The sequence below is a fragment of the Zalophus californianus genome, chromosome 6, assembly GCF_009762305.2.
Source record: "Zalophus californianus isolate mZalCal1 chromosome 6, mZalCal1.pri.v2, whole genome shotgun sequence".
In the NCBI taxonomy this organism is placed as follows: domain Eukaryota; kingdom Metazoa; phylum Chordata; class Mammalia; order Carnivora; family Otariidae; genus Zalophus; species Zalophus californianus.
Window position 1 is genome coordinate 115,496,733 of NC_045600.1, and position 25,994 is coordinate 115,522,726.

Below are 25,994 nucleotides of genomic sequence, written 5' to 3' on the forward strand. Positions count from 1 at the left end.
TCATATATAACTTTTGTCTCCCCCAAAACTTAATAGCCTGTTGTTGACTACAAGCCTTACTGACAACATGGTCAACACATACTTTGTATGCTTTATGTATTATATACTGTATTCTTACAATAAAGGAAACTAGAGAAAAAATGTTTATTAAAATCATAAGAACAGATAGACTTATAGTACCATACCAAAAGGAATCCATGTTTAAGCAGACCCACACAGTTTAAAATCATGTTTTCTTAAGGTTAGCTATACTTTCAAAGGAGCAAGAGTAAGTTGATAGCTGATGGAAGCCAGATGACAGTGACATCTTTCAGATGCTGAAAGAAAATAATTGACAAAACAGAATTCTATATCCAGCAAAAAAGTGAATTCCAGATAAATAAAAATTGAAAGAACTTGAAATCAGTAGAATTACACTAAAAGAAGAATTACAGAGTTTTTCAGGTTAAGGGAAAGAGATCCCAAATTGAAACCCAGGAATGCCTAAAGGAATGAACACTGGGAGGAGTAAACATGTGGAGCACAATAAATGTTTAGTATTGGCTGTTTCATAATGTTGTGCAAAGCTTGAAATACATACCAAATGAGAATTTCTGACAATATTCCAAATGGAGATTATATTTTTAAGGATCCTAGCATTTTCTTTGAAGTTACAAAAATACTGACTTGTACTAGACATTATAAGTCAAGGATGTATTTTGTATGTTCAAGAAAACCACAAAGGAGAGTAAAAGTTTAATTAATTGATTAATGCAAAAGAAGCCAAGAAAGGAAAAAAAAAAAAGACATAAAACAGATGAGACAAAACAAAATTATAAATGGTAGAAGTAAATGCAAAAACATCAGTTCTTACATTAAAGGTAAATGGTCTATCTTTTTAATTTTAATTTAATTTTGTTTATATTCATATAACATACAGCATTTTATTAGTTTCAGAGGTAGAATTTAGTGATTCATCAGTTGGATATAACACCCAGTGCTCATTCCATCAAGTGCCCTCCTTAATGCCCATCACGCAGTTACCCCATTCCACACCCTTCTCCCCTCCAGCAACTCTTAGTTTTTTTCCTATAGTTAAGAGTCTCTTACGGTTTGTCTCCTTCATTATTTTCATCTTGTTTTATTTTTCCCTCCCTTCCCCTGTGATCTTCTGTTTTTTTCTTAAATTCCACATGTGAGTGAAATCATATGACAATTGTCTTTCTCTGATTGACTTATAGATACCCTCTAGTTCCATCCACGTTGTTGCAAATGGTAAGATTTCATTTTTTTGATGGCTTAGTAATATTCCATGCATATATCTATATCACACCTTCTTTATTCATCTGTCAGTGGACATCTGGGCTCTTTACATAGTTTGGCTATTGTGGACATTGCTGCTATAAACATTGGGGTACAGGTGCCCCTTCAAATCACTGTTTGTATCCTTTGGGTAAATACGTAGTAGTGCAATTCCTGGGTTGTAGGGTAGGTCTATTTTTATCTTTTTGAGGAACCTCCATACTGTTTCCAGAGTAGCTGTACCAGCTTGCGTACTCACCAAGATTGTAAGAGGGTTCCCCTTTCTCTGTGTACTCACCAACATCTGTTGTTTCCTGACTTGTTAATTTGAGCCATTCTCACTGGCGTAAGGTGGTATCTCATTGTGGTTTTGATTTGTATTTCCCTGATGCCAAGTGATGTTGAGCATCCTTTTTGTGTGTCTGTTGGCCATTTGCATGTCTTCTTTGGAGAAATGTCTGTTCATGTCTTCTGCCCATTTCGATTGGATTATTTGTTCTTTGGGTGTTGAGTTTGATAAGTTCTTTATAGATTTTGGATACTAGCCCTATATCTGACATGTCATTTGCAAATATCTTCTCCCATTCTGTCAGTTGTCTTTTGGTTTTGTCCACTTGTTTCCTTCGCCATGCAGAAGTTCTTTATCTTGATAAAGTCCTAATAGTTAATTTTTGTTTTTGTTACCCTTGCCTTTGGAGATGTGTCTAGCAAGGAGTTGCTGTGACCGAGGTCAGAGAGGTTGCTGCCTGTGTTCTCTAGGATTTTGGTTTGGATTCCTGTCTCACATTTAGGTCTTTCATCCATTTTGAGTCTATTTTTGTGTATGGTGTAAGGAAATGGTTCAGTTTCATTCTTCTGCATGTGGCTGTCCAAATTTCCCAACACCATTTGTTGAAGAGACTGTCTTTTTTTCAGTGGGTATTCTTTCCTGCTTGGTTGAAGATTAGTTGGCCATAGAGTTGAGGGTCTGTTTCTGGAGTCTCTATTTTGTTCCATTGATCTGTCCATCTGTGTTTGTGCCAGGTCCATACTGTCTTGATGATGACAGCTTTGTAATAGAGCTTGAAGTCTGGAATTGTGATGCCACCAGCTTTGGTTTTCTTTTTCAACATTCTTTTGGCTATTTGGGGTCTTTCTGGTTCCATACAAATTTTAGGGTTATTTGTTCCAGCTCTGTGAAAAATGTTGACGGTATTTTGATAGGGATTGCATTGAATGTGTACATTGCTCTGGATAGCATAGACATTTTAATAATAATTGTTCTTGCATTCAGTGAGCGTGGAATGTTTTTCCATTTCTTTGTGTCTTCCTCAGTTTCTTTCATAAGTCTTCTATAGCTTTCAGAGTACAGATCCTTTACCTCTTTGGTTAGGTTTATTCCTATATATCTTACAGTTTTTGGTGCAGTTGCAAATTGGATCGATTCCTTAATTTCACTTTCTTCTGTCTCATGTTTGTGTATAGAAATCCGACTGACTTTTGTGCATTGATTTTATATCCTGCCATGTTGCTAAATTCCTATATGAATTCTAGGAATTTTTGGGTGCAGTCTTTTGGGTTTTCAACATAGAGTATCATGTCATCTGCAAAGAGTGAAAGTTTGACTTCTTTGCCAATTTGTATGCCTCTTATTTCTTTTTGTTGTCTGACTGCTGAGGCTAGGACTTCTAGTACTATGTTGAACAACAGTGGTGATAGTGGACATCCCTGCCATGTTCCTGATCTTAGGGGAAATTCTCTCAGTTTTTCCTTATTGAGTAGGATATTCGCTGTGGGTTTTTCATAGATGGCTTTTATGATATTGAGGTATATTCCTTCCATTCCTACACTGGAGAGTTTTAATCAAGAATGGATGCTGTATTTTGTCAAATGCTTTTTCTGCATTGAGAGGATCATAGGATTCTTGTCCTTTCTTGGATTAATGTGGTATGTCATGTTGATTAATTTGCAGATGTTGAACTACCCTTGCAGCCCAGGAATAAATCCCACTTTGGTCCTGGTGAATAATCCTTTTAATGTACTGTTGGATCCTATTGGCTAGTAACTTGGTGAAAATTTTTGCATCCATGTTCATCAGGGATATTGGTCTTTAATTCTTTTTGTTCAGGTCTTTGGTTTTGGGATCAAGGTAATGCTGACCTCATAGAATGTGTTTGGAAGTTTTCTTCCATTTCTGTTTTTTGAAACAGCTTCAGAAGAATAGATTAATTCTTCTTTAAATGTTTGGTAGAATTCTGCTGGGAGGCCATCTGGTCTTGGACTCTAGTTTTTTGGGAAATTTTTGATCACTGCTTCCATTTCTTTGCTGGTTATGGGTCTCCTCAGGTTTCTATTACTTTCAGTTTTGGTAGTTTTTATGTTTCTAGGAATGCATCCATTTCTTCCAGATTGCCTAATTTGTTGACATATAGTTGCTCATAATATGTCCTTATAATTGTTTGTATTTCTTCAGTGTTGGTTGTGACCTTTCCTCTTTCATTCATGATTTATTTGGGCCCTTTCTCTTTTCTTTTTGATAAGTCTGGCTAGGGACTTATCAATCTTGTTTATTCTTTCATAGAGCCAGTTCCTAGTTTTGTTGATCTGTTCCACTTTTTTTTTTTAATTTCTATTTCATTGATTTCTTCTCTTCTGCTTGGTTTAGGCTTTATTTGCTGTTATTTTTTCACCTCCGTTAGGTGTAAGGTTAGCTTGTGTATTTGAGTCTTGTTTCTTGAGAAAGGCTTGTGTTGGTATATATATACTTGCCTCTTAGGACTGCCTTTGCTGCATTCCCAAGGTTTTCAACAGTTGTGTTTTTTTTTTAAATTTTTTATTGTTATGTTAATCACCATATATTACATCATTTGTTTTGGTGTAGTGTTCCATGATTCATTGTTTGTTCATAACACCCAGTGCTCCATGCAGAATGTGCCCTCTTTAATACCCATCACCAGGCTAACCCATCCCCCTACCCTCCTCCCCTCTAGAAACCTCAGTTTGTTTTTCAGAGTCCATCATCTCTCCTCAGCAGTTGTGTTTTCATTTTCATTTGCTTCTATGAATTTTTTCAATTCTTTAATTTCCTGGTTGACCCATTCATAGGATGCTCTTTAACCTCCATGTATTTGTGTACCTTCCAAATTTTCTTTTATGATTGGGTTCAAGTTTTAAAGCATTGTGGTCTGAAAATATGCAGGGAGTAATCCCAATTTTTTCGTACTGGCTGAGACCTGATTTGTGACCCACTATGTTATCTATTCTGGAGAATGTTTCATGTGCACTGGAGAAGAATGTGTATTTTGTTGCTTTAGGATGGAATGCTCTGAATATATCTGTGAAGTCCATCTGGTCCAATGTGTCATTCAAAGCCCTTGTTTCCTTGTTGATCTTCTGCTTAGATGATCTGTGAGTGGAGAGTGTTAACATCCATTACTGAGTGGAGTGTTAACGTCCCCTACTATTATTGTTTTATTATCAATGTGTTTCTTTAATTTTGTTATTAATTAGTTTATTTAATTGGCTGCTCCCAATATAGGAACATAAATATTTACAATTATTAGATCTTCTTGTTGGATAGACCCTTTTATTATGATATAGTGTCTTTCTTAATGTCTTTTTTTTATGTTATGTTAGTCACCATATAGTACATTATTAGGTTTTGTGTTTTTTTTTAAAAGATTTTATTTATTTATTTGAGATAGAGAGAGAGAGTGAGAGAGCACAAGCAAGGGGAGCAGCAGAGGAAGAGGGAGAAGCAGACTCTCCACTGAGCAGGGAGCCCATTGAGGGGCTCGATCCCAGGATGCTGGGATCATGACCTGAGCTGAAGGCAGATGTTTAACCGACTAAGCCATGCAGGCGTCCCAGTACATCATTAGTTGTTGATGTGTAGTGTTCCATGATTCATTGTTTACATATAACACCCAGTGCTCCATGCAATACATGACCTCCTTAATACCCATCACCGGGCTAACACATCTCCCACCCCCCTCCCCTCTAAAACTCTCAGTTTGTTTCTCAGTCCGTAGTCTCTTGTGGTTCGTCTTCCTCTCTGATTCTCTTCCCCTTCATTTTTCCCTTCCTTCTCCTAATGTCCTCCATGCTATTCCTTATGTTCCACAAATAAGTGAAACCATAGGATAATTGACTTTCTCTGCTTATTTCACTTAGCATAATCTCCTTCAGTCCCATCCATGTTTATGTATTACAGCCTTTGGTTTAAAATCTAATTTCTTTGATATAAGGATTCCTCTCCCAGCTTTCTTTTGAAGTCCACTAAATGCAAATGGTCTAAATATTAAATTTTTGAAATTATAGTTGCATTAAAAATAATGCTCGAGTGTGTTCAGCTTAAAGTGATATACCTTCAATTTGAAAACGTAGAAAAGGCAAAAGAAGAAGATGGGAAAATATATTCTATACATGTCCTATTCAAATTAATCGTGGTGTTCCTTTATTCCCAGACAAAATAGATACAGTATCCAAGAAACATTTTAAAGAGAAATATTTTTTTAACTATTTGTTTAAAACATTTTATTGACTTATTTATTTGAGAGAGCACATGTGAGCACAGAGGGAGAGGCAGATGCCCTGCTGAGCAGAGAGCAGGATGTGGGACTTGATCCCAGGACACTGAGATCATGACCTGAGCCGAAGGCAGATGCTTAACCATCTGAGCCACCACCCAGGCACCCCTATTTTTTTAATTATTGAAGGAGTATTTTAACAGAATTGGAAAATAATTCTTAAATATAAAGCAAAAACTGACGTAATTGAGAGGAAAAATGGAAAAATCTATACTCATACTATGAGATTTTAACATAACTGTCTCAACACTGATAGTATAAATAAACAAAAATCAAGATATCTAAACAATGTGATTAATGAACCTGGTATAATTGATATGTCTAACAAATATGCTTATTCTTTTCCATTTTTTTCTTTTGATCCTTCAACTTGGAAACTTTTTACTGACATGTCTTCTAGTCCACTAATCCTCTGTTCTGTATGTCTAATCCATATTTTCTTAAAGATATTAGTAATAGCTATTTTGAAAAGTCTGTGTCTGAAAATTAAAAATTAAAATATCTGAACTACCTGTGGGCTTGTTACTTTAAAAACATTTTGGGGGAGTTCTCAGGTATTTGATCTTTTTTTTTCTTTTTTTTTAGCATGCTTCATAATATTTAATTGAATGTTTAACATGGTGTATTTAAAATTACAGAGGCTCCTTTCAAAAATATTGTTGTTTTTCTTCTGGCAAGAAGATAGAGTTTAAGCAGTTTACCTTAATCCTTTAAGGTTTGGTTTGAGGTTTTATTAAAATTGATGTGTTTCAGTTTTGTCCTTATTCCTTTTGGATCTTAACTGAAAATCTGGGGTGTTTGCCATGACTACTATATTCTTTAATTCCTTAGCACTCTACAGTTGATATAATATGTGCTTAGCTCATTAGCATTCCAGCTCCTTCTTTTTGCTGGGTATCAAAGTTTAGTAGTTGTCAGACTCCTAAGGGAAGGTTAAATGCAATTCCTGCCTCTCCAAGTTTTTTGCCCTGAAGTCTCAGTTATTTTAGACTCATTGAACTCTAGTATTTGTTTCATCTAGACAGGACTACTGGTTTCTGCTAGGAGTCACTTCCCCTGCATTGTGAATTTGAAATGACTTCAGGAAAAAATTCTATGGTGAATGTTCAGGAAAAAATTCTATGGTGAATGTGGATCTCATGTTGTCCTTCGCTTTTCCAGAAATCTTGCCTATCTTGGTTGCTTTCCAATGCCTTTAGACAGTTCACATATGTAGTTTGCCTAGCTTTTATAGTTGTGTTTGGCATGAAGAGGGTTAATTTTGATGTAGACTACTTTGTCATGGTAGTAACTGTAAGTACAAATATATATCCAAGTACACATGGAACAGTTACCAAAATTGACACATGCCAAGCCATTGAACAAATTTCACAAAATTTTAGATGATTGAACTCATTTTGTCTTCTTGAACACCGTGGAATTGTTAGAAATCAATTTAAAAAGATAGCCATATAATTCTCAGTTTTTTGGAATTTTGGAATATATTTCTGAATAATCCATGAGTCAGAGAAGAAATCGTAATAAAAATTATAAAATGGGAATTCAGTGAAAATTAACATTTAAAATCTTGTGGGTTTAAGGTAATGCTGTGCTTTGAGGAAAATTTCTAGCCTCAATTTCATATATTAGGAAAAAAGAAAACCTATCTCTGGAAATTAGAAAAGAACAAGTTAAACCTGTGGAACATAAGGAAGGAGAAAGATACAGGTGAGAATTGAGAAAATCAGCAGAGCCAAAAGATAATCCTTTGAATAGGCTAATAAAATTAACAGACTTCTAATACTGATTATGAAAAAAGAGGAGACAAGATATAATACCAGGTATGAGATAAGGGTATGAGTAGAGATCCCACGGATATTAAGAAGATAGTAAGATGATATTATGAACAATTTTATATGCTAAATTTAGAAACAGAAGAAAATGACAAATTTTTTGAATAAGACTATGTAGCCAAACTTTCATAGCAGGAATGAGAAAAACTTGAAGGAATTTAATAAGTATTTTTTAAAAATCTGAATGTATAATTAATATTTTTTCACAAAGAAAATTCCTGATCAAGATGGCTTACTTGTGAATTCTTTCAAATTTTGAAGGTAAAAATAACATAAATCATATAAAAACTCTTACTGAGAATAAAAAAGTGGATCTTGTTTTATGATGCCAGCATAACCTAATAAAGGATATTATAAAATAGAACATTTTCTTTTGAACAATGATAAATTATAAACAGAATATTAATGCATTAAATATAGTGATAAGTAAAAATGGTAATACATCAGTCATGTTGGGATTATTTTGTTACTTTTCAATTATTGGTTGTATTAATTTGAATTTAGTGCTACTGTATTAATGACATTTGTAAAATTTTAAAATTTGTACAAGTCTGGAGTGTAAAAACCATGGTATGAAATATAATTTTGATTTTGTATACTTACAAGATTATTCTAAGTATTTAGAAGCTCTCTGACAGGTTAATTGCATGATTTGCTATTCTTAACAAGCATTCTTCATTATGTGAATAATTTTTCAATATGGTTTTTACTGAAGGGTCCTTAAAAATGTAATTTGTTCATAGCTAATTTCTTAGTGTCTAAGAAACCTGTGTTATAGTTTCTGTTTTGATACATTCCTCTGACTTGCTTCAGTTATTTCACTTTTTCTTTTTATTACATTATAGTGTTTGTGTTGGCCATCATATTGGTTATGGACTAGGTTCAAGTGTTAAGCAGTATTTCTTTATATAAGAAAGCTTTGAAAGAGGGTTGTTTTTCTTTCCTTTCAAAAGTAAAGTTATTAATCATACTGCTTCTAAGGGTGAGCCAGTTAAATTAAGTGGAAACTGAAATCTTTTGTTAAACTTAATTTCATAATTTAGTTGTTTTTTTATCTTTTGTCATGTATGATTTAGTTGTTTTTTTATCTTTTGTCATGTATGATTTAGTTGTTTTTTTTTCTTTTGGCATGTATGATTTTTATAAGGTTGATTTTATATTTTTAAATATGTATTAAATGTTAAAATAATTAAATATTAAATATAAATTAAATATATATATTTATTCTCCCTCACCACCCCAACAAAAATGCCTCAGCTTTATTGCAGGGAAGCCAGGGAGGAGCAGCACAGTGAGGGTCTCTGCAGGAACTCCCATCACTGAGCAGGACTTCCAGGCCCCAGGTCTGTCTGCAAGTGAGGAGAGGATAAGTGTCCTGCCCCTCATCTTGGGCCAAGGGTTCTAGACTCTTGCTTCCTGGGGCTGAGGTAGGAAATAGCCTTGCCTGTTTTCCCCAGGGTCTCCAACAGTGTCCACACTGTGCTCAGAGTTGATGCAGACCTTCTTGTTGGGCATGTCAGTGTCAAACTCAACTCCTTGTTGAGCTTGTTGAGCACCTGACTGGCTGCATTAGAGCAGCCTTCACAGGTCTCATCCTCGGAGAACTTGTGCTTTGACATGACGATATGGATGTGGTGGTGATGGTGGCGACCCCTCTCATTTATATATTTATTTATTTATTTATTTTTAATTATGTTAAGTTAGCCACCATACGGTACATCATTAGTTTTTTATGTAGTGTTCAGTGATTTATTAGTTGCGTATAACACCCAGTGCTCATTACAACATGTGCCTCTTTAATACCCATCACCTGGCTACTCCATCCCCCCACATCCCTCCTCTCTGAAACCCTCAGTTTGTTTCCCAGAGTCCATAGCCTCTCATGGTTTGTCTCCCTCTCTGATCCCCCTCTTCGTTTTTCCCTTCCTTCTCCTAATGTCCTCCGTGCTATTCCTTATGTTCCACAAATAAGTGAAACCATATGATAATTGTCCTTCTTTGCTTGACTTATTTCACTTAGCATAATCCCCTTCAGTTCCCTCCATGTTGTTGTAAATGGTGGGTATTCTGAATAACATTCCATTGTATATATGAACCACATCTTCTTTATCCATTCATCTGTTGAAGGGCATCTTGGCTCTTTCCACAGTTTGGCTTTTGTGGACATTGATGCTATGAACATCGGGGTGCATGTGCCCCTTCTTGTCACTACATCTGTGTCTTTGGAATAAATACCTAGTAGCGCAATTGCTGGGTCATAAGGTAGCTGTATTTTTAATGTCTTGAGGAACCTCCATATTGTTTTCCGGAGTGGCTGTAACACCAGCTTGCATTTCCACCAAGAGTGTAAGAGGGTTCCCCTTTCTCCACATCCTCGCCAACAATTGTTGCTTCCTGACTTGTTAATTTTTGTCAGTCTAACTGGTGTAAGGTGGTGTCTCAGTGTGGTTTTGATTTGAATTTCCCTGATGGCTAATGATGTTGAACATTTTTCATGTGTCTGTTAGCCATTTGTATATCTTCTTTGGAGAAGTGTCTGTTCAGGTCTTCTGCCCATTTTTTGACTTGATTATTTGTTGTGTGGGTGTTGAGTTTGAGAAGTCCTTTATATATCTTGGATACCAGCCCTTTATCTGTACTGTCATTTGCAGATATCTTCTTCCATTCCGTGGGTTGCCTCTTTGTTTTGTTGACTGTTTCCTTTGCTGTGCAGAAGCTTTTTATCTTAATGAAGTCCCAAAAATAAGCTTATTTTTGCTTTTGTTTCCCTTGCCTTTGGAGACATGTCTTGAAAGAAGTTGCTGTGGCTGATGTCGAAGAGGTAACTGCCTATGTTTTCCTCTAGGATTTTGATGGATTCCTGTCTCACATTGAGGTCTTTCATCCATTTTGAGTTTATCTTTGTGTATGGTATAAGAGAGTGGTCGAGTTTCATTCTTCTGTATGTAGCTGTCCAATTTCCCCAGCACCATTTATTGAAGAGACTTTTTTCCATTAGATATTTTTTCCTGGTTTGTTGAAGATTATTTGACCATAGAGTTGAGGGTCCGTTTCTGGAGACTCTGTTCTGTTCCACTGATCTATGTGTCTGTTTTTTGTGCCAACACCATGCTGTCTTGGTGATCACAGCTTTGTAATATAGCATGAAGTCAGGCAACATGGTGCCCGCAGCTTTGTTTTCTTTTTCAAATTTCCTTGGCGATTTGGGGTCTTTTCTGGTTCCATACAAATTTTAGGATTGTTTGTTCCAGCTCTGTGAAAAATGTTGATGGTCTTTTGAAAGGGATTGCATTGAATATGTAGATTGCTCTGGGCAACATAGACATTTTATTTTTTATTTTTTAAAGATTTTTTTTATTTATTTGACAGAGATACAGCGAGAGAGGGAACACAAACAGGGGGAGTGGAAGAGGGAGAAGCAGGCTTCCTGCTGAGCAGGGAGCCTGACATGGGGTTCGATCCCAGGACCCTGGGATCATGACCTGAGTCAAAGGCAGATGCTTAACAACTGAACCACCCAGGCACCCCAGCATTGACATTTTAACAATGTTTATTCTTCTGATCCATGAGCATGGAATGTTTTTTCCATCTTTTTGTGTCTTCAATTTCTTTCATGAGTCTTCTGTAGTTCCTAGAGTATAGATCCTTTACCTCTTAGGTTAGGTTTATTCTGAGATACCTTATGGTTTTTGGTCCAATTTAAGTGGAATCGTTTGTCTAATTTCTCTTTCTACAGTTGCATTGTTAGTGTTCAAAAAAGCAACTGATTTCTGTGCATTGATTTTGTGTCCTTCACAATTACTGAATTGCTGTATGAGTTCTAGTAATTTGGGGGTGGAGTCTTTTGGGTTTTCCACATAAAGTATCATGTTATCTGCGAAGAGAGAGAGTTTGACTTCTTCTTTGCCAATTTGAATACCTTTTATTTCTTTTTGTTGTCTGATTCCTGTTGCTAGGACTTCTAGTACTATGTTGAAATAGTGGCGAGAGGGGGCATTCTTGGCGTGTTCCTGATCTTAAGGGAAAGGCTCTCAGCTTTTCCCCATTGAGGATGATATTCGCTGTGGGTTTTTCATAGATGGATTTTGTGAACTTGAGGAATGTTCCCTCTATCTGTATACTCTGAAGAGTTTTAATCAGGAAAGGATGCTGTATTTTGTCAGATGCTTTTTCTGCATCAATTAAGAGGACCATATGGTTCTTCTCGCTCCTCTTATTAAGGTGTTCTATCACATTGATTGATTTGCAAATGTTGAACCACCCTTGCATCCGGGGGATAAATCTCACTTGGTTGTGGTGGATGCTTCTTTTAATGTATTGTTGGATCCTATTAGCTAGGATTTTGTTGAGGATTTTGGAATCCATACTCATCAGGAATATCGGTCTGAAATTCTCCTTTTTGATGGGGTCTTTGCCTGGGTTAGGGATTAAGGTAATGCTGGCCTCATAGAATGAGTCTGGAAGCTTTCCTTCTGTTTCTATTTTTTGAAACAGCTTCAGTAGAATAGGTATTATTTCTTCTTTGAATGTTTGGTAGAATTCCCCAGGGAATCCATCAGGCCCTGGACTCTTGTTTTTTGGGAAGTTTTTGATCACTACTTCAATATCGTTACTGGTTATTGGCCTATTCAAGTTGTCAATTTCCTCCTGTTTCAGTCTTGGGAGTTTATAGGTTTCCAGAAAGGCGTCCATTTCATCCGGGTTGCTCAGCTTATTGGCATATAGTTGATAATAATTTCTAATAATTGTTTCTATTTCCTTGGTGTTAGTTGTGATCTCTCCCCTTTCATTCTTAGTTTATTAATTTGGGTCCTTTCTCTTTTCTTTTGGATAAGTCTGGCCAGTGGTTTATTGATCTTATTAATTCTTTCAAAGAACCAGCAAGTTTTGTTGATCTGATCTACTGTGTTTCTGGTTTCTAATTCATTGATCTCTGCTCTAATCTTAATTATTTCTCTTCTGATGCATGGCTTAGGCATCATTTGTTGCTTTTTCTCTAGTTCTTTAAGGGGTAGAGTTAGTTGGTGAATTCGGGATTTTTCTATTTTTTTGAGTGAGGCTTAAACGGCTATGTATTTCCCCCTTACGACTCCCCTTATCCCATAGGTTTTGGACAATGTGTTTTTGTTCTCATTGGTTTCCATGAATTGTTTAAGTTCTTTGATTTCCTGGTTGACCGAAACATTCTTGAGCAGAGTGGTCTTTAGCTTCCAAGTGTTTGAATATTTCCAAATGTTTTCTTGTGATTGAGTTCCAGTTTTAAAGCATTATGGTCTGAGAATATGCAGGGAATAATCTCAGTCTTTTGGTATTGGTTGAGACCTGATTTGTGACCCAGTGTGTGGCCTATTCTGGAGAAAGTTGCGTGTGCACTTGAGAAGAATGAGTATTCTGTTGTTTTAGGGTGGAATGTTTTATATATATCTATGAAGTCCATCTGGTCCAGTGTGTCTTTCAGAGCTGTTTCTTTGTTGATCTTCTGCTTAGATGATCTGTCCAATGCTGAGAGTGGAGTGTTAAAATCTCCTATTAATGTATTATTATCAATATGGTTCTTTATTTTGGTTGACAGTTGGATGGTCCCATGTTGGGGGCATAGATATTTACAATTGTTAGATCTTCTTGTTGGATAGACCCTTTAAGTATGATATAGTGTCCCTCTACATCTCTTACTGCAGTCTTTAGTTTAAAATCTAATTTGTCTCATCGGAGAATTGCTACACCAGCTTTCTTTTGAGGACCATTGGCATGATAAATGGTTCTCCATCCCCTCATTTTCAATTTGGAGGTATCTTTAGTTTCAAAATGAGTCTCTTATAGACAGCTATGGAAGGGTGGTTTCTTTTTATCCATTCTTCAACCCTGTGCCATTTCATGGGAGCATTTAGGCCGTTCATTTGAGAGTGACTATTGAAAGATGATTTTATTGCCATTATATTGCCTGTGAAGTCCCTGTTTCTGTAGATTGTCTCTTTAAATTTCTGGTCTCTATTACTCTTGGGTTCTTTCATTTTTTATAGAAGCCCTGTTAATATTTCTTGCAGGGCCAGCTTGGTGGTCACATATTCTTTTAGTTTCTGCCTGTCCTGGAAGCTCCTTGTCTCTCCATCCATTCTTAATGACAGCCTTGCTGGATAAAGTATTCTTGGCTGCATGTTCTTCTCATTTAGTACACAGAATATATCTTGCCAGCCTTTCCTGGCTTGCCAGGTCTCTGTGGACAGGTCTGATGTTATTCTAATGTTCCTCCCTCTGTACGTAAGAAATCAATTCCTCCTAGCTTCTCTCAGGATAGTTTCCTTGGCTCTAAGATTTGCAAACTTTGCTATTATGTCCCGGGACGTTGGTCTGTTCTTACTGATCTTGGAGGGGTCCTGTCTGCCTATTGGACACAAATGCTTGTTTCCTTCCCCAGATTAGCAAGTTCTCAGCTACGATTTGCTCAAACATACATTCTAGTCCTTTCTCTCCACCCCCTCAGGGATCTCATGAATTCTGATATTTGAATGTTTGATTTCTCTAATTCTGTTCTCATGGGCTTCTAGGTGTGTATCCCAGTTATCCTCAGCCTCCTTCCTTTCTATCATCTTATCTTCTATCTCACTAATTTGTTCTTCTGCCTCATTTACCTGTTAGGGTATCTAATTTAGACCGCATCTCTTAGCATTTTTAAGTTCAGCCTGATTAGATCTCATTTCTGCCCTTAGAGATTCTGTATTGTTGCTAATATTTTCCTCAAGCCTAGATATCGGCTTCATAATTGCTACTCTGAAGTCTTTCTCTGACATCTTGCTTATATCTATATCCATTAGGTCTGTGGCAGAGGCCATTGTCTCTGGTTCTTTTCTTTATTGGGAGTTCATCCTCCTAGTCATTCTGTTGAGGGGTGGTTGAGGTGTGCACGGTATTAACCACGACCCAAACAAGATGCACCCATTTTATAGAGACTCTAGGGTTGTCGACCTCTTGTTCTTCCAGCCTGTCTTCTGGGGGGGGACCTGCCCCACTGTTTCTCAGTTAACCCTGTGTGCGCAGAGTTGCCCTTCCCCCTGTGTGGGGGTGGAGCTGGGCTCAGTGGAAAGCAGTTTTTTGAGCTTTTCTTCTCCTAGGACCTTCAGAGTTTCTTCTGAGAGTCAGAGCAAAAATGGCCACACCCAAACCTCTGCCCGAGAGCAGAGAAATGCAGTCTGCTCTTCACTGAGCCCTCCAGGACACAGAGTCTCTGTTTCTGTATGTGCTGCTGAAAACTTCAGCCTCCCTCGGTGGTCATGCCCGCAGAAACTCTCCCAGAGTTTGACCCCAGGACCCGGGTGTGTCTCTGCCTTTTGTGCTTCTAAAACTGGGAGCTGTTCCCAGTCGGTGGATCCTGTCTGAGCACTGCTCTAAAGCCTTTCCGTGGCCGCTAATGCTCTTCGAGTTTTTGCCTGGTCCCCAGGGCAGGACCCTTTTGCGCTCTGGTGTTATATCACTTTCTGGGAGCCAGCTTATGTTGGCTCCCTCCCTCTTCTGCTTATCCTCCGAGATCTGCCCACAGACTCTACCTTTCCTACCTCACCACCTTTGGAGTTTATCTGCTTGTAGAGATCCAGATATATATTCTTACATCTCATGCTAATGTCATGTGTGTTCAGAATGGTTTGGTAGATATCCTGCTAAATTCAGGGGACCAGTTGAAACAGGGTCCCCTATTGCTCCACCGTCTTGCCTGTTTCCTCTTTATATGTATTTAGAAGGGAAATGTCCATTCACTGATGAATGGATAAGGAAGATGTGGTGTGTGTGTGTGTGTGTGTGTGTGTCTATATATATATGTATATATATATAGACACATATGCATATATATGTGTAAATTGTTACAGCCAGTATGGAAAACAGTATGGAGTTTCCTCAAAAAATTAAAATAGAACTGCCATATGATCCAGCAATCCCACCTCTGGGTATATATCCAAAAGAAATGAAAACACTACCTTGAAAAGATACCTGTACTTGTTCATAGCAAGATTATTTACAATAGTCAAAACATAGAAACAATTTCAGTGCCCCTTGATCCATGAGATAAAGAATATTTGGGTAAAGAACATGTGGTATATATATATTTGAAAGTTGCTAAGAGAGTAAACTTAGACATTCTTATCTCAAGAAAAAAATATTTGTAACTGGATGAGGTGCTGGATATTAATTAAACTTATTTCAGTAATCATTTCTTGATATATACATATATCAAACAGTATGTTGTACCTTAAACTAATATGTTATATGTCAATTATATCTCAGTGGAACTGGAAAGAAAAAAAAAGACATCTCATACCCTTTACTTAACACCCTTCTAGCCATGGATTCCACCAGTATTTTTTACTCTATTTTATTTAGCTATTCTGATAGGTATATTGTGATATCTCATTGCAGTTTTTAATTTGCATTTCTCCAATGGCTAGTGATGTTGAACATCTTTTGTGTACTTATTTGTCATTTGTATGTACCCTTCAGTGTAATGTTTGTTCACTTCTTTTGCCCATTTTCTACTTGTATTGTTTGTAATATTACTGTTGAATTTTTAGCATTATTTATATATTCTAGACATTAGTTCTTTGTTAGACTGTTTATCTTTTCATTCTCTTGATAGAGTTTGTTGCAGGGGAAAATTTTCAATTTTGATGAGGTCCATTAGGCCTTCTGTTTATGGATCATGCTTTTGGTGTCAAGTATAAGAACTCATTTGTCTAGCACATTCAAAAGATATTTTTTGTTTTGTTTTTCCTAAGGTTTTATAATTTTACATCTTAAATTAGTGACACATTTTGAGTCAATTTTTGGGTGAAGTGTGAGTTTTAGGTGGAGGTTTACATTTTGCCTGTGAATGTCTTATTGCTCCACCACCATTTGTTAATATTCTCTTTTGAAATTTTTTCAGAAATCAGTTGGGCATATTTGTGTGGATATATTTCTGGGTTTTGTATTCTATTTCATTGATCTGTGTTCTGTTGTTCCACCCATACTGTACTGTCTTGATTACTCTTGCTCTGTGGTAAGCCTTATAGTGAATAGAGTAATTGCTTTTACTTTATTCTTCTCCTTAAAAATTGTTTTTAGCTATTTTAGTCTGTGTCTTTCTATATAAATTTTAGAATAAGCTTCTCTAATATCTAAAAAAATGTTGCTGGGATTTTGATAGAAATTACATTAGAACTGTTGATCATTTAGAAAGAACCAACATTTTTACTATGCTGAATTTTCTAATCAGCATTTATTTTCTAATGAACATGATATGTATTTCCATTTATTAGGTCTTTTTTTATCAGCCTTTTAAATTTTTAGGATACACATACTATACCTTTTTTGTTAGATTTATTACTGAATATTTCATTTTCTTCAGTGTAATTGAAAATTTTTTTTAAAGATTTTTGAGAGAGAGAGAGCAAAAGTGGAGGGAAGGGGTAGAGGGAGAGGGAAAAGGGGACTGCCCAATGAGCAGGGAGCCAGATGTAGGGCTGGATCCCAGGACCCTGGGATCATGACTTGAGCTGAAGGAGATGCTTAACTGAGTGAGCCACCTAGGCACCCCAGTGTAATTGTAAATTGTTTTTAATTTCAGTTTCCACATGTTCACTGTTAGTATATACAAATGCAGTGGATTTGTGCCTGGACCTATATCCTACAACTTTACTGAATTTATGAATAATTCTGGATATTTTATGTGTATTCCCTGGGGTTTTCTTTCTCCCCCCCCCCCCCCCCCCAGGGTTTTCTCTGTAGACAATCATATCATCTGAAATTAGGGACAGTTTCATTTCTTTGCTTTATTTTTTTTCTTTTTAAGATTTTATTTATTCATTTGAGAGGGAGAGAGCATGAGTGGGGCTAGGGGCAGAGGGAGAGGGAGGAGAAGCAGACTTCCGCTAAGCAGGGAGCCTGACTCCAGGCTCAGCACCAGTACCCTGAGATCCTGACCTGAGACAAGGCAGATACATTAGGATTGAGCCACCCAGGTGCCCCTAGCTGTAGGCTTTTTGTAGATACTTTTTATCAAGTTGAGTAAGTTCCCCTGTATTGTAGTTTAATGAGTTTTTCTCTTGAATGGGTATTAGAGTTTGTGAAACACTTTTTCATATCAGTTGATAAGATCATATGATTTTCCTTGTTTAGTCTGTTGACAGTCGTGGATTGCATTGATTTTTTGAATGTTGAACCAGGTTTGCATACCTGAAATTAATTCCACTTGGTCATGGTTTGTAATTCTTTCTGTACATTGCTAGATTTGATATGCTGATATTTTGTTGATGATTTTTACATTTAAGTTCATGAGAAATATTGTTATTTAGTTTTATTTTTATGTACTGTCTGTGTGTGTTTTTGTATTAAGGTAAAACTAGGCTTATAACTTGGGGAGTATTCTCTCCTTTCAGTTTTCTTTCTTTCAATTTTCAGTTTGTGTAAAATTATTAATCCTTTTAAAAGTGTTTTGTAGAAATTGCCAGAGAAAATATCGGGCTGGAGATTTTTGGGGGGGAGCTTTTAAAGTACAAATTCAGTTTCTATAATAATTATGAGACTATTCAGATAGTCTGTTTCATCTTGGTTGAGTTTTGGTAGTTTGTATTTACTGCGGAATTTGTCCATAGAAGTTTATTTTATAGAATGAATATGGTCTATCATACTGAATGTTTTGTATATATTTGAAAAAAATTTTTTTTACTGTTGTTGAGTAGACTGTTCTGTATATGCTATTATTTCAAGTTGGTTGATTGTATGTTCAATTCTATATACTTGCTGATTTTTTTATCTAGTTCTGTCAGTTCCTGGGAGTGAGTTAGAAATTAAGTGATATGTTATCTACAAGAAATTCACTTAAATGCAAGGTCATAGGTAAATTCAAAATGAAAGTATAGAAAAAGATGCACAATGCAAATATTAGTAAGGAAAGCAGTAGTTATATTAATATCAGATATAGTAGACTTCAGAGCAAAGAAAACCACTAAAGAAATAAAGATACATTATATAATGATAAAAGCATTCCACAATGAAGATATACATCCCTGAACTCATTTTTTTATGATTCCATGTTAACATATTTATGGTGTTTTGGAGTATATTTTATTGTACAGGTTTTTTTTATAGTTGTTGTCTTAGGTACTCATTGTACATATGTTAAGTTATCATACTCTACTGGCTTTGATGTTTACCACCATGAGTGAAATGTAGAAACCTTCTAATTGTTTCCCTTTATTCTTGCTACTTCTATATGTAATTGTCTTAATTATATTGTTTCCTACATCAAATGGTGTTTTAATTTTTTGTTTTACTTTCAAACATGATTCAAGAAAATGAGAAGAATAGTTTATTCTATTTACCTCCATTTTTACTCATTTCAGTATTCCCTGTTTGATTTGTTTTAAACCACCTTCTCTTATTCATTTTTCTTTAGGGAGCTTCCTTTAGCCATTCTTCAATGGCAGGTTTGCCACTGATATGTTCTTTTTGTTTTTCCTCCATCTGAGAATGCCTTTATTTACTCTTCATTCCTGAGGGATATTTTCACTGGATATAGAATTTGCAATTGACATTCTTTCAGTCCCTGAAAAATGTGTCACTTCCTCCTAGCCAGCAATATTTCATATGAGAAATTTGCTGTCATTAGAATTTATGTTGCTCTGTGGATAATATATTTTTCCCTATGGCTGCTCTCAATAATTTTTCTTTTTTCTTTTTTTCAATGGTTTAATTATGTGTCTTAGCCTGGGCTTGGTGGGATATATTTCCTAATTTCTTGAATCTGTAGTTTTATGTCTTTCATTAAGCTTGGCTCATTTTCAGCCATTCTTTCTTCACATACTTCTTTAGTTCTACACTCTCTCTCCTCTCCTTCTGGGACTCTGATGACACACATTACCTCTTTTATTATTGGCCCACAGGTCCCTGAAACTCTGTTCTTTTTCCCAGTGACACTTTCCCAGCAAAATTGGGGCACCACCTTTTACCATCTCCTTGGCTCCTCCTGGTGGTATAAGCTCATCTCTTCTTTGGGTCCCCCTGAGCTATGGAGGGGCAAAGTGAAGGGAGGACAACTCACGCCATCTTGTTGCTGTAGAGTGAGGTGGAATCTTAGCTCCCTGCTTGGCCCTGTTGATATCATGGTAAGGGGCAGGGAGATCCAAGTGCCAAGTAAATCTGCCTTCCACCACTTAATTTTGTTGTATTAATGTTGGTTGGGTGGAAACTCAGCTTCCTACAGGTATCTGCCTGATATTGGTGGGCGGGGAGAACAGAATGTTGACTAGTCCCTATTTCACACTCTGCCTTTGATGCTGAATGGAAGTGGAGGCTGTGTTCACCATTTGGCCCTGCTGACCCTGGGGTAGGGAGGACCACTTTCTACCAGTTCTGACTTCTACTGCCTCATTCAGTCTCATTTCTGCTCAGTGGGTTATGGAGGTTCATCTTCCCACTGGGCCACACTGACAGTAAGGGTGTGGGAAAGTGGAGTGATGAACAACTCCAGTTTCTGCTGTCTTATTTAATTCTGTCGATGCCAGTTGGAGGTGGAAGTTCGACTCACCATTCAGCTTTGCTGACACTACTTTGGTGGGGGAATTGGACCACTATCTGCTTCTGGTAGTTGGCAGTGGAACTTCAGGTCCCTGCTTACCCTATTGAAACCATAGGCACAGGATTTCCACTGATCTTCGACTGGAATAGAGTGAATATCTTCAAAAAGATTTTCTGTTTTGTTAGGCTTTTCTTTTCCTTGTCCTTTGGCTTGGCAAAACAGGTTTTGCTCATGCTTAGTTTGTTTATGTTTAGGTCCTCCGGGGTTGGAGGTTTGTATGGCGTCCTGTCTGGAGTATAATAAGGAAACCTAGAGAACTCACTGCTGTGCCGCTTTTTAAATCTCAGGGTCTCTTGGCAATCCTTGTACTTCTTTCTGTCTCTTAAAATCTTCCTAAGTTTATTTTATGTGTTTTGTCCAAGGCTTTCTCTTGTAAGAAGGAGGACCTGGAGATGACGGTGGGCTACTCCATCTTGGCCAGAACTGGAAGTCTTTGTATTAATTTTGAAAGAGTACAATTAGCCTATAAAATTTAAAAATTGTAGCTATATACATCACTGTAAACATATATACCTCAGCCTGTGACATTTTGAAACATTTCAGTGGAAGATTCTTATTTATTTTAGGATATTTTGCTGTGTAAACTTTGGATGCAGGTCCTCGGTTTCCTTGTATGTGTGGTGAAATATTGGATTAGATCCTCTAGGATTCCTTCAATTAATAGTCTATAGTCTTAATAGGTTTTTTTTAAGCCAAATGTATGTCATTAGTACTAGGATAGAGGAAAAAATCTCAGACTTTGGAGGTAGGCCTATGTTTGGATTTTGAAAGATAGAGAGGCAGTTTTTATGTAACCAATGGGACATGGACACCAGAACCAATTTGTCTGGACTTGCATCTTGGCTTTACCTTTTCTGGGTGTGCAACCTTGGGAAGTTACTTAATCTCTCTTTGTCTCATTTTTCTGAATGACAAATGGGGTAAATGAAATGACAAATGATAGATTTTACCAATGACAAATTTGGGATGATAGTTCTGGTATTACAAGGGTTGTTGTGAAGATTAGGAGTTATTCTGTGTAAAACACTTGGAACAATGTTAGCATATAGTATACACTGTATAAATGTTTATTATTTCTGACTCTGTGGCCTTATATCAGTCTTAATCTGAATCTCAGTCTTGTCATTTGTAAGATAGGGAAAATTATACCTACCCTACAGTGTAGTTGTATTAGATATTACACATGCACATGCACACATTATGCCTTGCACGATAATTAGTGTCATGTTTATATATTAGTTACATTTAATGGGAATTAGATTGTAAAATGTTTTTATTTTATAGATTTTTGAAAATATCATCTAAAGAAATCTTGATTTATTTCCTTCCCTCAACTGCATAGAACGGAAAGATCCTGAAGGATGGGAGACTGTTCAAAGAGGAAGGCCTGTTCGTTCACGATCAACAGCAGTGATGACAAAACTTTCAGTAGCAACAGAAACATTAAGGTCAAAGGATGACAGTGATAAAGAAAATATACATCTTTTACCTGATGAAAGCATACAGAAAGGTGAATTTGCTGGAGATGGACCTTCTGATACTATAGAATCTCGGTCCAAAGACTCCTTATACTCTTGTGACCATCCTCTTGCTGAAAGAACCCAGGTAGTACATTCTGAAAATCCTTTTATTGCCTTTTTATAAAAGATGTGTATATGCTGGAATGTCTTATTTTCGTACTTAACTTTCTATTGTGAAATATCTCAGATCTCTAGAAAAGTTACATGAATGAACAATGAACCCTCCTATACCCTTTACCTAGATTCACAGATTAACATTTGCCTCATTTTTTTCTTTTCTCTCTATATCAATATATCACAAACACATACTGTATGCTAAACATTTGAGAGTAATATGCAAACATCATAACCATTCACTTAAATAATCTCCAAGGAATAAAGAAACTCTTACTTAACCATTTTAATTGTAAAATTCAGGGAATTTAGCATCTATATAGTGTTTTCATTTAATTTATAATTCATATTCATGTCCCAGTAATTTCCTTATAGAATTTTTTCCCTGAGCCAGGATCCAATCTAGAATCGCACATTGTATTTAGCCTTTTCTTTTTTAAACATCTTTCACCTGGGACAGGTTTTCAGTTTATTTTTGTCTTTCACTGTTAATGTTTTTGAAGAATACATTGCATTTATTTTTTTGTAGAATGTTTTTCAGTTAGTTCATTATCCAAGTTAGCTTATGCATTTTTCACAGAAATAAAGTGATTGCCCTTAGAGGGCATTTAGAGGCATAGGATATTAGTTTGCCCAAGTTTGTTGATTACTTCTTTTAAGTGATATCCTACTGCTTCATTTGGAGTGTTATTAAAAATGGTGATGAAAGAAAGGATCTTTTGGACTTGCTCTCCTTTTATGCCCTGCAATTCAAGTGTAGAATAATTTCCTAATATTTAATACAGTTCTTTAAAGCTGATATTCTAGGTATTTTTGCTATTAGTCCATTTGAAATTTATTTTCCTTATTTGATGAATGAATTTTTCAGGTATTTGTTTACATAGAGATTCATGTTCAACTAGTATAATTTTATGTAAAATGAAATATAAGAGATATTCTTTGATATGGCACAGGAGCTAAGTATAAAAGTGGAAGAATAGTTACAATATTTCTCACTTTAGAATAGTATCTGCTTTTTAAAGTTTTCTCTCTTTACCTCTAGGATATTTATTTTTATTGGAAACTGTACTCAACTTCCATGTTTTTCTTCTTAATGATGATACTGGCTCTTAATTGTACATTGTTCCTGATGTTCTGTAACTCTTTAATGTATATATACCTACGTGAGATTGGAAGCTCCTTGTGAACAGTATCTTATGTTGCCTTTTAATTTCCCACATTATGGGGTGCCTGGGTAGCTCATTCGTTAAATGTCTGCCTTCGGCTCAGATCATGATCGCAGGGTCCTGGGATGGAGCCCCGCATCGGGCTCCCTGCTCAGCAGGAAGCCTGCTTCTCCCTCTCCCACTCCCCCTGCTTGTGTTCCCTCTCTCACCGTCTCTCTCTCTCTGTCAAATAAAATAAATAAAATCTTAAAAAAAAAAATTCCCACATTATGGAGCAAGTCCTAAACGCATAGGAAATAATCAATAATTTTGTTGGATATGCCTTTAAGAAACCTTTTAATGTTAAACTTGATGAAGAAATCTCTCTCTCTCTTTTAAAATTGGGTTTTTTTTTTTTTTAGATTTATTTATTTATTAGAGCGAGCCTGTGCACATGGGGGGGAGGGGCAGAGGGAGAAGGAGAGAATCTCAGGCAGACTCCCCGCTGAGCACAGAGCCCCACATAGGGCTTGATCTCATGATCCTGAGATCATGACCTGAACTGAGATCATAACCTGAACCGAGATCAAGAGTCAGACACTTAACCCTCTGAACTACCCAGGTGCCCCAAGAAATCTTTTTATATCACTTAGCATATAGTTCAGCTTCGTTCATCCTCATTTTTATGGCCTCTACTTGGGACCACGTCTTGGTAATAGCATTTTTAATTTTGGCCTGACTAGATTTTAGTTCTTTTATCTCTATGGTAAGGGATTCTCCAGTGTCTTCTATGCTTTTTTCAAGCCCAGCCTGTATCTTTATAATCATTGTTTTAAATTCTACTTCAGACATCTTACTTAGGTCTGTATTGATTAAATCTCTGGCAGTGAGTACTACCTCCTGTTCTTTCTTTTTGTGTGAATTTTTCCATTTTGTCCAGTAAAGAAAAGAAAGAGGAAAACCAGTAATAACAACAAAGACAACAGAAAAAAAAAATAACTTTTTTTTAAAAGATTTTATTTATTTATTTGAGAGAGAGAGAGAGAATGAGAGAGAGAGAGCATGAGAGGGGGTAGGGTCAGAGGGAGAAACAGACTCCCTGCTGAGCAGGGAGCCCGATGTGGAACTCGATCCCGGGACTCCGGGATCATGACCTGAGCCGAAGGCAGTCGCTCAACCAACTGAGCCACCCAGGCGCCCAAAATCACTTTTTGCTAACATATATTTTAGCTATAAAATTTAACAATGTAATAATTACGTTGGTTTTGTGTAATGAATAAATTTACGTGATTTGGGATTTTAGGGATAATCCATACATACAGCTTTTGAGTAAAGTATTGCTAAAATATTTCAATATAAAAAGTTCATTGCTATTGGTGTCCAAGCTAATTGATAACATTTGTTTTTTCCACTGTCATTCTAAAAATGGAATTAGCATATTTGTATATTTTTTCAACATTACTTTATAGTTTAGCTTTGATTTTGTTGTATAAATGATATTGATTTTTTAACAAACAGGGTTGACTATATTGTAAACATCAGTAATGCTAATATAAATATTGCCAAGAAGATTATAAACTATGTTGACTAATGTATAGGTAACGGCGATAGTAATATAAACAATGTGATACAACTTAAATAATACTTACACTAAAATCAACACTTCGAGACACTTTAAGTTTGACCAATAGTAGGATTTTTAAAGTAGTTTATAAGACTTGACAAAGTTTAATATTTATATAAATAATCAAAATGGGAGTTTTATAACTACTGCAATGTTTATGTAATGTTATTTAAATAGTGTTGTGAGTGGATTTTAAATTCACAATTTTAGATTTTAATTCTACTTGTAGCTCATTACTCCGAATATAATTGGAAAACACAGCAGCGTTCTCTCTGTACTCTGTTATAATGTGAAAATAAAAACTTGTTTCTATTTACTAAATTGGAAAGTTAAAAAAATGGATATGTATTTGGCCTAAGACAATATTTTATTTGACTTAATTTTCCTATTTCTGTTAGTTATGTGTTAAATATTCCTAAACGGTAATAGGGAGGATATGGAAATCTAGATAGGAATTACATAATGAATGCGACTTCATGCTCAGGTACACTATACTTTTTATGGTGTGTTTCTCTTTTAGATCTGAGAATTGGTATTGTGTACCATGTGATTTTACACGAAAGATACTTTAAGGTTTGTTAATGTTATTTAAAGAGAGCAAGTGTCATGTTTTGTATAGAATGCCTCAAAGTGTATATTTTGGTGAAAAGTGCCTTCATTTGATAATAGACAGCTTTTGGAAAAACCATGTAAATACCTTTATAGTTATTTGAATATAAGACAAAGTATTATACTTGTGACAAGAATTTCTTTTGTGAGCTATATGAAATATCAAGAATCAGCCTACTAAAATAAAATGTAATTATAATATAGCTTTATTTCATAAAACATTTCAGACAGTGCCCTATGCATAGTAGGTGTGCAAATAAAATTTATTGCTGCTTACTGTTTCTTTTTTTTTAAACTTGAAACATAAAAAAGGACGAATGAGTTGTCTGTCAGCCAGTAAACTACTGTTTTAGTTGATAGGTTTATTATAATCAGTTTTTCTAGAATAGAGTAGTTTGTGAGTATTTTTTATTATCTCTGATTCATTCTGTAAATATGTTTGTTAGTTCACAGTGAGTACATTGGATGATGTCAAGAACTCTGGCACTAGTACTTTACAAGACAGTTCTGTGCGAACTTCTGAAATACCTGCTGTTCACATTGATACAGAGTGTGTTTCAATTACTCAGCAAGCTGACACACCTCCTTTGCAAGCAAATGACATGTTTTCAGCAGAGAAAGCAAGGATAGAAAGTGAAATGGACCCTTCAGATATTTCAAATGTGAGTGCTGCTAACTTGGTAAGAACAACTTATCA

The 25,994-nt window shown here is 36.0% G+C and overlaps 1 protein-coding gene and 1 pseudogene across 4 annotated transcripts in view; one reads left to right on the plus strand and one right to left on the minus strand.

Moving 5' to 3' along the window:
* The window catches only part of SCAPER (S-phase cyclin A associated protein in the ER), a 537,265-nt gene that overhangs the window by 104,291 nt on the left and 406,980 nt on the right, over positions 1–25,994 (plus strand). For 3 of the 4 annotated variants that reach the window (XM_027570918.1, XM_027570919.1, XM_027570920.1), the window contains exons 9-10: positions 21,628–21,890; positions 25,744–25,977. In XM_027570918.1, coding sequence (XP_027426719.1) covers positions 21,628–21,890; positions 25,744–25,977 — 497 coding nt within the window. The remainder of the gene's footprint in view (positions 1–21,627; positions 21,891–25,743; positions 25,978–25,994) is intronic. The other variant, XM_027570921.1, reaches the window with a different exon arrangement.
* On the minus strand, positions 9,064–9,300 carry LOC113908660 (annotated as a pseudogene).